Source organism: Atractosteus spatula, chromosome 2 (genome assembly GCF_055471065.1).
Source record: "Atractosteus spatula isolate fAtrSpa1 chromosome 2, fAtrSpa1.hap1, whole genome shotgun sequence".
Taxonomy (NCBI): domain Eukaryota; kingdom Metazoa; phylum Chordata; class Actinopteri; order Semionotiformes; family Lepisosteidae; genus Atractosteus; species Atractosteus spatula.
This window is the reverse complement of record NC_142707.1, coordinates 19,707,314-19,721,705: the sequence shown is the minus strand read 5'-3', so window position 1 is coordinate 19,721,705 and position 14,392 is coordinate 19,707,314. Positions and strand designations below refer to the sequence as shown.

Sequence of the window (14,392 nt, the reverse complement as noted above, 5' to 3'; positions counted from 1 at the left end):
GAGCTTTTATTTTCACATGTTAAGAGGATGCTTATTTTTGTATTTATTTGTCTTTCATAGAGAATGAAGTTCTTGTTGCTGCAGCAAAAGTACCTGGAGTATTTAGAAGATGGAAAGGTACTTGAAGCACTTCAGGTCCTGCGAGGTGAACTGACACCACTAAAGTACAACACAGATCGTATTCATGTCCTTAGCGGGTATGTAAGAATTTAAAAAATCAACCAATCCTTAATTCATTAATGAATGTGCTCTGGCAGCATAGGGTGTATACCAGTTTGTTTTCAGGCTTCAAGTGAAGGTAGTGTGGCCTTTTCTATTTTATTGGAAAAATGCCTATATTATTAAAGTTTAAATACTGGCACTTTGTTATTGTTCATCAATTTGCATGTAACAACAATGCTTTTCATAAAATTGAGGAGTGGAGGTACCATTTATTTTTGCATCTAGAAGCTCCTTTTAACAATGCTTTGATATCTTTATACTTGCTACAGGTGCAACTACTGCAGTAATTCCATACAGAAAACAATGTTGGAGTAGTTTTTGTGTCACAAATGATAGCATTATCCTTTCACAGGGCTACAAATGGTTGCTATTACAAATTTCAGAAAAAATTTTTCCAGCATTATCCAGTTAAGTAAAGCATTGCCCAGAAAAGAAGTGCAAGAAAGACGTTTTTTTTCCATATATGAAAAAGAAGGTTCTCTAAAAATGTAAACTGGTCAAATTGCCTCATATCTGCTGACATCTAGTCATTTAGAACAGCTGCTTAAAAACTCATTTGAAAACAATTTTTTATAAACTATTTGCAAAATGATTCAATATTAATGGTATAAATGTTGATACACATACTTGGCAATGCTTTATACTACATTAACTGGTAAATGACACATGATGTTTGCACATTATACATATCTTGCTAGTCTGGCATTTGTGTGAGGTTCTATAAAATCTTGTCTTAATCAATTTCTTAATATGGTTGTTGATTCAGACTTTTGCTTAATGCATAAATGGAAAGCCCAAAGTCTTGTTTTACACTTGGCTGTCTTTGTTGTTTTTACATCCTTTTTTCTGTTTTTTCTTTTCTACAAATAGAATTAATGTCTCTTTTCTGCAGGTATCTTATGTGTAGCCATGCTGAGGATCTTCGTGCAAAAGCTGAATGGGAAGGAAAAGGGACAGCTTCACGGTCTAAGCTTCTTGACAAACTACAAAGTTGGTTTACATTTTTGCTTTTAATAACAAGTGAAGTATCTCAGTATGGTAAAATATTTTCAAAATGTTTCTTTTTCTGAATTTTGACAAATCCCTACAAGGAGTTATGTTAATAACATTGTGTTATGTGAAAACCCAAGACTTCTTGGGCATAGTTTTTTTAAGGTATTAAAATTCACATTTTCTAAGATTAACATACAAGAGAAGGACCCATCTTGCTCCTTTGGTTGCTTCCAACTAGTTCATTAGTATAATTCTAAAAGGGTCTTATGGATTTATCCAAATTGTGTTTTGGGAAGTGAATTATTGCCTTAAGTCTTAAAAGCTTATACATTTAATATCCATAATGCATAATTTGCTTTGACTAATGTGTACTTTTTCTGCTGTGATCTTGAAAAAACATCTTATTAAAATTTAAGTTACTCAGATTCAGATTTAATCTTTCAGTTCTAGAGTAATCTAAGTTAATGTTTGCTTAATCAGTAACTTCCATATTGAAGTGAAGAGACTGTAAAGAAAAATGGTTTGAAAATCCTACAAAAAGGGCAGCATTTCAAAGAGGAATCCAATGTGAACCAAAATAAAATATAAACCAAGACTAAATTAAAACCCAAATATGTTTTAGGTGATTTGATAACTGTATGCTCCAAAAGCTCTCCATAATGCCACAATGTCAATGTTAAAAACTCTTCAAAGTGCAGCCTCCTAAGTCACATAAATATGCCTTTCAAAACAGATTTCATCAAGCCAAGTCTGGTAACTGGGGGGTCCAGGCCAAAATATCATTTTTTGACCTGGACTTTGATTCCCCATCTTAAGGGCTTCAGGAACCATCAATGCAAAATAAACCTAATACAAAATAGCCCCCCCATATCTGAAGACATTCCGAGGAGTGTCCTCTCAATATGAGATATGAGAATCCCTTTTTTTAAATTACGTGAAATATAATTATTGTAAACGTTTTTTAGTTTGTCCTCAGAAGAGGCTTCTTTCTTTCAACTCGGACAAAACCACAATAAAAGATTAAAACCACAAGCAACATTAAATGCCAGCTATTGCTACTTTGTATCCTAAGATGCAAGTTTATGCTAAATACTCTTGTCTTTTACATCTCGTCCTTCGGATAAAAATTACAATAACTGTTTTGGGAAATGTGCTGTGTCTATAATATTGCACTTCACAATGTTTGATGTCACCTCCTGTTTCTCTGTCTGTTGAAGGCGCAGATTCAAGTTTATACATTCATATTGTTTGTTTGCAAAATTTTTGCTTTTGCTTTATTGTCTTGCATAAGAGGGAAGAACTGGGCCTTTCTTTTTTTATTTAGCATCTTAGCATTTTCTGCTCTTTTCTTAGAAATATCCTTTGTATAACTTTCCATTTTCATGTAATTAGGAATATAATTACATCTAAAATATTTCAACATAACCTTTTTTTAATTACTGCAGTTATTTTTAGAATATTGAGGACTTTATTCAGTAACTTAATTGTTATACTAGTGTCATGGTAAATTATGTTGCTGGGTTGTGTTTCAGAAGTAGGCTGTCTACGCAGTGATTGGGAAACTGTTTACCACACTATGGTGATATTGATATTTATAATAAAAAAATTAACATTTAACTTTGCGTGTGTGTACGCCATAACCTAACTAAAACCACGAGTTCACAAATTACATATAGCTGGCTTCTAGCTTATCTGAAAAGAAATAGAAATTTATGAAAGATCCATGTCCCAAATAAATTTTAGTCAATGGTCTCAAGCTTGACATGGTCAGGAATTACAGGAATACATTTTCAACTGTAAACTAGAAGTCCAGAATATAAATTGCCCCAGAAATGGAGAGCGAATCTCCTTGAAAATAAGTTTTAATTCTAAAAATTGCTTTTTTAACCTAGTCTTTGCTAAGTGATTGTGTGCTGTGTGTATTAGCATATGAATATGAACACAGATTACGAGCTCTTTCTTACTTTTGTATTCTTTACCTAAAAATGTTTGGGTGAATAAGAGGAAAAAAAGGTAAGTTTTAATAAAGTACAAACAAGAGTATGTGGCACCATTGTTCAGTAAAGAATGTAAAGTAGCTAAGTTCTTATCATATGCATATTATAGAGGTTTGTTAGGCTATTTCCTAAATGATCTGTTGCTTAATTGGTTAGTGTTTATGATTTATATTATAATGGGAGAAAAAACTAAAAACTACATAAATCCTAAATGAGATTCTCTTCATTTATGATAAAAGCTTCTTGAATGTTATTCCTTGAATGCTAATCGCATACACTTTACTTATGACTTTACATAAAAATAAAAAAATAATTACATAATTCAGATTTGATTAATCTTTTTAAGCATATTTGTAAACATTAAGCGGTAGCTACTTATGGCCCTTAGAATGTCCTTAAATAACTTCTTCTACTTCATAAATATTCATTTCTTTTTTCTATAGTCGTTGTAATCCATTAATGATTATTTCATTTTGTTTCAGAGTAGTCTGTTGATTATATTACAGAATATACTCATGTAGGCTAATCACTGCTTCAAACCGAATAGGACCCTGTTACCATCAAATTCTGTAAAATTTGCTTAAGAAATGGTTTCTGGATCTGACCTATTGATAATTTGACCAATTTGCAAACCAATATGGTTACAAATATCCATATTTTAATTCCACAGGGTAAAATTGGTTCAAAGTTAATTGTATGTATTTTAGACAAAATCACTGAGCTTTGTAGTTGCTGTAGCAGAAACTGCTCTTTGTCTGGCAGTATTGGCCCTTGGTACAAAGCAATCCATTTGTGTAATGAAAAAATCATATTTTTCAACAACATTGCTTACAATGTTTTAGGTTAAGTACAAATATAGCATGAGAAAGCACTGATATAATTTGTACACACTCTTTTCTGTAAATTTCATTTTATGTAAGAAGCACAGTACTGCTACAGTTAATGGAAATTTAAGAACTGGAGAAAAATATCCTTGTATTAGATAAATTACACTGGATTATGAAAAATTAAAAATAATGCATTGACAAATTTGCTGTCTTATTATCTTATAAGTGTGTTCCTTTTAAAAATTGCAGGATATGCACAATAGATACCAAACCAGATGCATTTGTTCATTTTGAAATGCTTTTTAATGTAGTTACAACACCTATTTTTTATGTTTCTTTATGCTTTTCTTTGTCAATTTGATTTGCACAGTTAAACATTTATAGAAATTGTGATTAATCTTACTATTACTGGTTACTTGCTGAGATTATAGTGTCTGGAATGCCTGAAGGCTAGTTGTTCAGCTAAGGATAGAGCTCCCTATAGCCACATGGTCAAAATAAAATAATTCTACCACTAACACATAAATGCAGTAAAGCATATTTGAACAATCAGATTGGTTTATGCTTTAGGATGAAATAATATGGGTTCTGTCACTCTGAAATCAAAAAGAATATACTTATTTTATAGATATAGAAAGTTTTTTAGTATAGAAAGTTGTTTACTGAATTTAAATCAGTGGAGGGCATAAAAAGTGAAACTTCAATGTAAAATCACTTAATAGGGCATTTGGCTACTATGTGCTGCCAGGATGGCCTGTATGTGCCATGGGATAGAGTTAAACTGTGTTATTCTGCAATTGGAATATGGCTCCATTCATCAACACACCTGTTTGATGGAGGTGAAAAAAAAGCTATATCAGGTGACTTTCCAGAATATCCTGTAGATGCTCTATTGCATTCTTATTTGGGGACTGTGAAGGCCATGTCATATAGATAACGTCAGTGTTAAGATTCAAACCATTGGGCTCTTTGGATGGGATCCCTTAATATGATCACTCAGTACAATTAAGTAGCGATTAGCATTGATCTTGCCTTCTGAGGGAATGACAGCACCCAAACAATGCAAGGAAAATGTACCCCTCAATGCTATAGAGCTTCCAGTACCCTTCACTTATTAAACCAAGCACTTAGGGCTGTTGAGTTCTTTAGGTTGGTGCCACATCTGCATTCTTCTGTTGAGAACATAGTGAAGGATGAAGGATTTCTCCAATGTTCAGTATTCCATTTTCTGTGCTCTTTCTGGACTCCCAAATTTGTATTGGAAATGTGATAAGCTGTCTGTGCATTGTAACCTGATTTGAGCTCACCTCTTTGTGGAGTTCTTGGTAGATCATTTTTTTATTAAACTGGCTGCTTGTGCCCCAGGTTGAAATTCGCAGTCAATTGATCTTTAGGCCCTTGCCTATTTTACTTTGTACTTCAAATTAATGCACGTGTATCCCAATCCTGGATTATGTGCTTCCAGCCACTCTTGCCCCTTTGCCGCTGCTGTGTTTCTCCTTAAGTTCTGTGCTGACATCCCCTGACACCATTGCTCAGGAAACATCTGCATCTTGGACCCTAGAAGTTCTGCTAAATTTGCCAAAATCGCCCTTTTCAGAGTCACTAAACATCTCTATTTGCAATTCTGCTAGCCATAATTAGAGGCAGCCAGCCCTGTCCTGCATTTTTAAATATGACCCCGAGTAGGCTGGGATGTTTACTTAATGTTTGAACCACACTTTTGTGTTAAACCCCTTAAATCCACTTTAATATACTTTGTGTCCCTATTTGACCAGGTTTTCTAATTTATGTACCTGTATTTTGCATTTTTAATTCAGTAAAATTACAAATAATTTAGTAAAAATTGCTTATTTACCTTAATGTTCATGATCTGGTTCAATAGAGTATCCGGAAAATGTAAAACTGTAACATGCAGAACAAAACATGTTTAATTTATTTTCTGGAGAAATGTATTTATAATATACATTGTAAGTTTTTTCCTTTTGCCTTCAACACTGCTATTGTTACTAAAAAACACTTGTTGACAGGAAAGACTTGCAGTTGCCTTTTCTATTAACAATATTCCAAAAATTCAAAAGCTCTCTGTTCTAATATGTTATATGTTCTTGTGTACATTGTATGTGTACATTGTTGATGAAAGTGAAAGGGGTATCTTGTGAAGTATTGTGAGATATATCAAAACTGGAATTTGAACAATGTGAATTTGGATCACAATGCCTGCATTGTATGACATGTATACAGTCTTAGAAATGGTGCTACACTTTAAAGTGTTATAGTATTGGGCACTTGAATGAAAGACATATAAGCGGATCTACTTGATGAATTTAATTTACTGTAACTTAAGAGAAGGTATAAGTGAAATATAAGAAAGGGTTATTGAGCTGTGAGCTCTAGTTATATGATTAGTATCTGCTTAAAGATTCTTGACTGTATAAAGAGTCTGCATTTTCCTTTTGGTCAGAGCAAACATGTAGAAATTACAAGGAAAATATATCTGAAAAGATAAATTCATGAAGCTCTTGGAAGACTTAGTGCTTGTTTAAAGATTCTTCTCTTAAGCCTCCAATCTAAGCCAGCAGGATAGTGTCATAATTAGCCATGGTAGTCTAAAAAAGTGTTCTTTTGAACTGTGCTGTAGAAATGAAAATGTATAGTTACTTTGCTATCTAGCAGAAAAATCAGTAGCTACAATGTTTAGTTTTTAAGAGGAAAGTATGTATGGAAGAAAATATTTTAGAACCAAGGCTCGTAAAAAAATCATTTTAGGAGAATATTGTCAGTCAGCAGTATTGAGTCTCATCTGTGGTGCTTAATAGCTTTGAAATAACACTAAATTTCAGCAAGACAAGCCACATACTGTATATAATGCACGCTCTCTCTGGGTTACACAAAACTCAACTTTATGTAACAACCTGAATTCTGTAATAAACGTTTCTAGTTAAGGAGAGTTGGCCTTACATGTGTGAAATGCAAGTAGTGTGGCAGGTTTCTCCTATGAATGAATTGTGTGGAGTAGGTAATGGGCTCTTCACCACAGGTCTGTTTTGCACTTCTGCCTCGCTTTGCTTTCACACACATTTTAACATCTGCATATTATTTTGGGCTTTTTGATTAAAAGATTTTCAGTAACCCATATTGCAATCATGTCAGGGAAGTACCCTAGTATGTATTTACTATGTATTTTATTTTTAATTAAAGTCATTCTGGTTTATTTATCATACTTTAGATTTTTAATATTATGGTGTATCTGGTGTTAAATTATGCTAATTATGAAAATATTTTGAAACTACAACTATATATATGATCTTTTCTTTCTCTACCTCAGGGACTGGTAGCTGCTGCTACATTCTGTCTTTTGCTCTCTTCCCTCTCTGTGATTAGCGCGCACACCTGTTAACCATTAAAGAATAATAAACACTGGTTAGCCTGCAATCTTGCTCTGTTTTCCCTTCTTCCTTACTGGAAGAGCAGCTGGGTCAAATAAAGTAGGATTGCTGCAATATCGGGAATAGTAATTCTCTATATTTATGCATGCAGTGGCTAAGTAAGTATTGCTTCCAAACAGAATCCTAGCATGACATGACATTATTTTTGGATATATGTAATAATAATCATGATGCTAATGACTACATTTTACATCTGCAATAAGTATAGCAAAAAATTGTTCCTTTCTAAATCTTGAATTATTTATAATATTGCTATAATCAAATAATTGGTGTCTGTATGTGTCTTTTCAATTATTGATTTTTTGGCCAAAGCGATAGCTTTATTTCAACACTTGGTGAAGGTCAGGTAGAATAATCTGTAAAATGCCTAGCTTAGTTATGCATCAGTTTTGTTCAACAGGATCTTAAACTGTACACGACTGTTTGTGTGCTCTTTGAAATTTCTGAATACAGTTACTGGTATTTTTTCCCCAATATTAAGGAGAATCATATTGCAAATCTTTTTTTCTCACTCTCAAAACATAATTGTTTAGATAGCCTGAAAAAATATTAGCACTATTTTTTTTCTTCAGATAAGAATAAAACCTACCAGTGGGCCATAGTCACTAACCTATATGTCCTTTTTCTGTCATTTCAAATGTTAGACCTGGCTGATGACACAGCAGTTGGTAACATTTGATTTGCATTTTAAGTCTATAGTTTTGTTCAAGTGCTACACTACTATTGATGCGTTTGGCATTGTGTCGGTATCGGTGATTATGCAAGCTTATATCCCAACACTGTAAGCCGATGCTTACTGGAGGTTTACGAAGTTGTCAGTCGTTTCTAAGACTTTGCAGAGCCGTTTGTAATTGTTTTGACAGCCATGATATTTATGAACACGGAGGTTTCTTTTACTTTAGCCTTTTTTCATTCTTTATTTTTTTCTCCTTGTAGCATACCTGCCTCCGTCAGTGATGCTGCCCCCTCGCCGTTTACAGACGCTGCTGCGGCAGGCAGTGGAGCTGCAGCGGGACCGGTGCCTCTACCACAATACCAAACTGGACGGGAGCCTGGACTCCGTCTCCCTACTAATAGATCATGTCTGCAGCAGGTGGGTGGACAATCATTGTGCCCCAGTGGAAGCATGGAGAACAGTGTTCATTGGTTTAAGAAACTAGAGAAAGACGCTGTTCTAATTATCTCTTGGAGACTGCAGATCGTTGTACTGTTTATTTCTGTTTACCAGGACAGATGTGCATTATGTAATGTGTAAAACCTTGCCTGTTTCATTTAATGTTTTTGTGAGCTACTTCTCATAATTGAAGGAACATGTTTTAGTATTTAAAATTCACAGGCTACACTAGTAACTTAATTTAAAAAATGTATATATTAGCTTGGTTTCTGGGAGCACTAAAAGTTCTGGTTTTTATTATAATTGCCAGTGGGGAGGAGGGGGGGCGGGTCACCTTTTCTGAGTAAATAGTGCCTGACAGTCTCTAAGAATTTCCAATTGTAAATCATCAAAATTACATTTTTTAAATTATACACAAAGAAAAAAATAACACGTCGTTTCCTTCAACAACAATTCTATTAACCCATTTTGAAATACAAATATCAAATGTGTTGAAATATATTTTTGGAGACATTAGATATTTCAGAATTATATAAAAAAGATTAGTATTAGAAAGGAATGTCCAATCACAGCTTTCAGCATTTCACAACACACCTAGTAACCCACTGTAATGGAGAGGTGTTCTGTCCAGGGAAGCATTGACTGCCTTTTCTCTTATTCCCTAGGTTTCCGAGATTAGATTCTCGCCTCTCTGAAACCCTAATTAGAATTGTTATATTCTTACCTACTGAGCTATTTGTTCTCTGTAGCATAGTATCCAAGTATACAAATAAAGCCAAGAATGAAGTCATGAATGTAGTCAGTTTTATTCTAAGAATATGTGGTGGTTGGTTCATTTTGTAGTTTTTCCTTGTGCACTTAGATGTTAATACCATCATATTAAGTAGTACTTTGTGAAGTCAAGCCAAGTTCCTCCAACATTACAGACCGTATCTCGGTATCTGTGTAAACGGCAAGGGGTAGATTGAATTAATGTTTGTATTTTGTTTTGCGGCATTATGAAAATTGGATCCAGAGTTTCTTGATTGCAAATCTGTACAGTCCACGAATGTATAAAAGCTTCTAAATGGATACTTCACACCCAAAAATGGTAAAATCATGGTAGTATTTACACCCCTGGGTTAATATTTTTGATTGTTGTCATATAACTACTTTAGCAACAATAACAATATATCTTCAGTATAATTTTCTTTGCTCTGTGTATCAAATATAAAAAGTTGTGCTAAAATTTTAGAATTTTTTTTAGAGGATTAAAAGATGAAGAGGCTGTTCAGATTAAAGACAATACAATTTCAAAGTTACTTTAAAGATAAATGTAGTCATGCTAAGTACTATTACAATATGGCATTGTGTATGTACATTTGAAGTTTTGCTTAGCAATGCCTGGCACTTAAATACCAGAAGAGCTGCTAGAGACCAGCGTGAATGTTCATGTGTGATAAGTCACTGGAATAAATCATTGTGTATTGTGAATGAATAAGCAACTGTTTAGGTTTTCTGATTGCAAATTCTTCTTTTTTCCAGGAAACAGTTCCCTTGTTACACCCAGCAAATCTTAACAGAACACTGTAATGAAGTGTGGTTCTGCAAATTTTCAAATGATGGCACTAAACTAGCAACAGGATCAAAAGATACCACTGTTATTATATGGCAGGTTGACACAGTAAGTCGAATCAAACTGTATTCTTATAAAAAACGAGGAGTTATGACTTTGAGGTTCAGTCACCAGTTTAACATAGTGTAATAGGCACTAGTTGCGTACAAACAAATCATACAATTTAAGTAATATTGGTTTAATTTTCCATGAACATTCTGATTCACATAACACATAATATTATCAAAACTAGTATCTGCATTTGGAGTGTGTTCCAGAGCTCAAAGCACCACATGCTCCCAAACTACATTGTACTCAAAAATAGAATTTATAAGGGAAATTGACTATTTTGATATAATAATCCTCCACAGTTGAGCCCGCTCTCAAAAGCGGTGAGAAAAGGAGACAGCCTTCAACCCCTGTACAAACATGCATACAAATAGAAATGACATACTGCCTATTGGATCTGAAAAGGAAATTAAAAATTTTCGCAGGCAACAAAAAATGCAGCTGCTTTACCTAGATTTATTCTGAGTACCTTCAGAGCTAAATAACTGATAGGCTTCATTTTCTCATTAAAGAATCAAGTAATGATGATTGTGATGCTTAAAGTCCTCTTGCTCCAATAGATCTTTCTTTTATTTTTTGCTTTTAATCTCTTTCATTATTAGAATAATATAAAATATTTAAAATATGTTTTATAAATATTTTTTTATTTTATGTATTAATATAAAATACATAAAAACATTTTCAGACATGATTTAGGGTTAGCATTATTTGGAGCAGTGTTGCAATGCATTAAATAATTTTTATCTATAAAGCACCTTTCCAAACCCAAGGATTCTGTACATAGTGATAAAAGAGCGAAAGACACGAAAATACATTAAAAAAGCTAAAAGAAAAAAATAAACATACAGAATAAACTGTAAGTCTCCTTATTCCATTGCCACATTTTGTTTATAATACTAGTCCACTATAAATGTGTCTATTTGCATGCCATTTTTAATCAATCCTTAGTTAAATGCTAATAGAAACAAGCATTATTAACAAGTAGATTTTTTTTACAGGATACTCATCAGCTAAAGCTATTAAAGACCTTAGAAGGGCATGCATATGGTGTTTCTTACTTGGCCTGGAGTCCTGATGATAATTACCTTATAGCATGCGGTCCTGATGACTGTTCCGAACTGTGGCTTTGGAATGTACAGGTACGTGGTCTAAACTGTGAAAATATTGTACATTTTTATGAGTTCAGTTAATTCTAGGGATTGTGATCAAGATGATAGGTTTATACCTACCAGAAATAATACCAGTCTGAAAAAGTCAAAGCCTGAGTTGGGGACTATAGGCTTGTACATGTTCCCTGAAATAGCTGGACAGTCATTATCTGTAAATGTTCAGGTGGGTAGCTGCGTCAGCATGCGTAGGCTGCAAAGGAACAAATAATAGGTTTATTCCATGCTGAAAAAAAGAAGACAACACAATGTTTCAGCCGTGGAGCCTTCTTCAGGTGAAGAAGGCTCCACACCTCCACATCACACCTGAAGAAGGCTCCACGGCCGAAACGTTGTGTTCTCTTTCTTCTTTTTTTCAGCATGGAATAAACCTATTATCTGTAAATAGCAGGGGACTTTCTGTGAGAGGTGCAAAAACTAATAGTGCAGGACAAGCAGGGAAGCCTTTAAGCAATCTTGAAATAGTCAAATGATCATTGTATGTCTGTAATACAGAACCATCTATTGCCTAATAGATGCAAAAGTGGTAATTTATGATGACGTGGTTGTAAATATTTATGGGAACTGTGGACAAGAAGAATATTTAGGGTTAGGTGGTCAATAGTATGATATGGAACAGGTAAAGGTTTATTCCATGCTGAAAGGAAAAGGAAGGACACAACATTTCAGCTGTGGAGCCTTCTTTGGGTGTGAAAACTGTTTGAAACGTATATGTAATAGTTAAGGAAAATGCGATTTTCTTTTCTCCTTAGACTGGGGAACTGCGGACAAAAATGAGTCAGTCACATGAGGACAGCTTAACAAGTGTGGCATGGAACCCTGATGGAAAGCGTTTTGTCACGGGAGGACAGAGAGGGCAGTTTTATCAGTGTGTAAGTACTAAGGTTCTTTTAGTTTTTTGCTGTAGTATCTTAAGACCTTTGCCTCCCTGAAGGGGAAGAAACCATCTTGTGTAAGAAAACAACCAGGTCATAATGTTTTCATTTCTTGAGAACATTTGTTCTGGGTTTCAAAAATAAGTAAGGCTTTCTTGTTTAATGATGAAAATAATTATCCCCTTAGAATTCTTCATCTGGGCTCTGTCTTTATGAGAACCTGTAGCCACCACTTGTAGAGTAAATAAGTAATAAGCAAACATAACTGGATTTGTTGACTAATTGCCACAGCTGAAACTAATATTAAAATATTAAATGTGTACATTTACCATAATTGTTTGATTTTTCAAGTACTTAGTCATGGAAGTAATGCTTATTGAAGTATTAAAAGTCAGGAGAAATACAAATTTAAATTGCTAAAAAGCCTTGAATTTAAATACATTTCTTAAAGGAGAATATTTGTTTAAAAGCTGTTTAACTGTACCGATTCTATGGGTAAGTCTTATTTCTTAAATATTTTGTTCCTGGTTTAGCTCTATGTCAGGCTTAGAATGGACATGAGCAAAATACCTGTTCTAAAAAGCCTTCAGTCTTAAGAGCAGAAAAGTTAGTAAATTGTAGAGTAAAGTATTGTTTCATGTGCTCTACGATGCAGGATTTAGATGGTAACCTACTGGACTCCTGGGAGGGTGTAAGAGTGCAGTGTCTCTGGTGCTTGAGTGATGGGAAGACTGTCCTGGCTTCAGACACACACCAGCGGATACGGGGTTACAATTTTGAGGACCTTACTGATAGGAACATGTAAGCCCACTTGATATGTTTCTATGATTTGAAGGAAGTTAATCTTTTCAGTCTTGGAAGCAGTCATTTGTCTTTATTTTTATGTAAATAACCTACTGATGTTAAGATTTTTTGTTGCATAAAGTACTGTTGCAGTATGTTTATACACTAAATCAATAGCTAATGTCCTGTAGTTTTGAACATTTTGAAGATCCAAATAGAAGTGCAAAAGTCTGGAAAAGATCACAAATCACAGTAGAGTTATTTCAACCCAAAGAAAACTCTTTTTCAAAAGTAGTAATTTATGATGACGGGAAGATAAACTGAAGCTGAAAATTCTTTATAAACATAGCAGAGTAAGCCTTAAATTTAAATTGCTCATGAATCAAATAAAGTAAAACAAGTCCTTTATGCCTGTGAAGCCTTGCAAAACCTCACCACCTATCAAGTCAAATTTTGATGAATGTGATAATATATCCATTTTTTTTCAAATTAACTTTTTTGTTCAGAACTATACTAATCAAACCAAACTTCCGAGAAGGCGGTTCAGTGTCACCAAAGTCTGTGTATAAATTATTCCAATCAAGATTGAAAGCATAAATGTTATATTCTATTCTATAAAAGGTCAGTACTTAATGGAAGTACCTTTGGCAGCAATTACAGCTATGTACCTTTTGGAATGGTCTCTACCTACTTTGCACATATACAGTGAGATGGTATATTCTTTGCCATTTCTTCTTGACAAAATTTCTGCAGTACTGACGAGGTTGTTGGGGATATCTGAAATATTCAAGTTTCACCTTACATTTTCTAATGGATCATGTCTGCACTTTGAGAGGGCCACTCAAGGATATTCATTTGTCACTGAGTGTCAGTGAGGCTATGGGTCTTTGTCCTGCTGAAATGTGAAGCTGACTCCAGCAGCCTTTTCTCTAGGACTCATCTGTATTTTGGATGATCCATTTTCCTACGACAACCACAAAAAAACCTGCAACATATATGCTGTATTAATTTCATTCTTTAGCAAAAATTTCATACAAGTTTTAAGATGAATCTCTTTCAATAACGGCTTATTTCCTGCCACTCACCCACACAAGCCATCTTTGAATTAGGATTGGGATATTGTTGATATATTAATCGTCTTCCATCTCAAACTTGAAATTTGTTCAAGGTAATGGTTGTAGTGCCAACTTTAGTTATCTTCTTTCCCTGCTGTTCACATCAAAAGGGAAATCTTATCTGGTTAGTTTTCTTAGTATGCCCCACTGTAATGAAACGAGCAATAAAACTGTCACCAAGCTTGCAA

At 34.1% G+C, this 14,392-nt stretch overlaps 1 protein-coding gene across 4 annotated transcripts in view; it reads left to right on the top strand.

The window, feature by feature from the left end:
• wdr26a (WD repeat domain 26a) overlaps positions 1-14,392 on the top strand; it is a 52,976-nt gene that overhangs the window by 17,603 nt on the left and 20,981 nt on the right. For all 4 annotated transcript variants that reach the window (XM_088909591.1, XM_088909592.1, XM_088909593.1 and 1 more), the window contains exons 4-10: positions 61-197; positions 1,115-1,212; positions 8,425-8,581; positions 10,127-10,265; positions 11,264-11,404; positions 12,184-12,303; positions 12,962-13,107. In XM_088909591.1, coding sequence (XP_088765717.1) covers positions 61-197; positions 1,115-1,212; positions 8,425-8,581; positions 10,127-10,265; positions 11,264-11,404; positions 12,184-12,303; positions 12,962-13,107 — 938 coding nt within the window. The remainder of the gene's footprint in view (positions 1-60; positions 198-1,114; positions 1,213-8,424; positions 8,582-10,126; positions 10,266-11,263; positions 11,405-12,183; positions 12,304-12,961; positions 13,108-14,392) is intronic.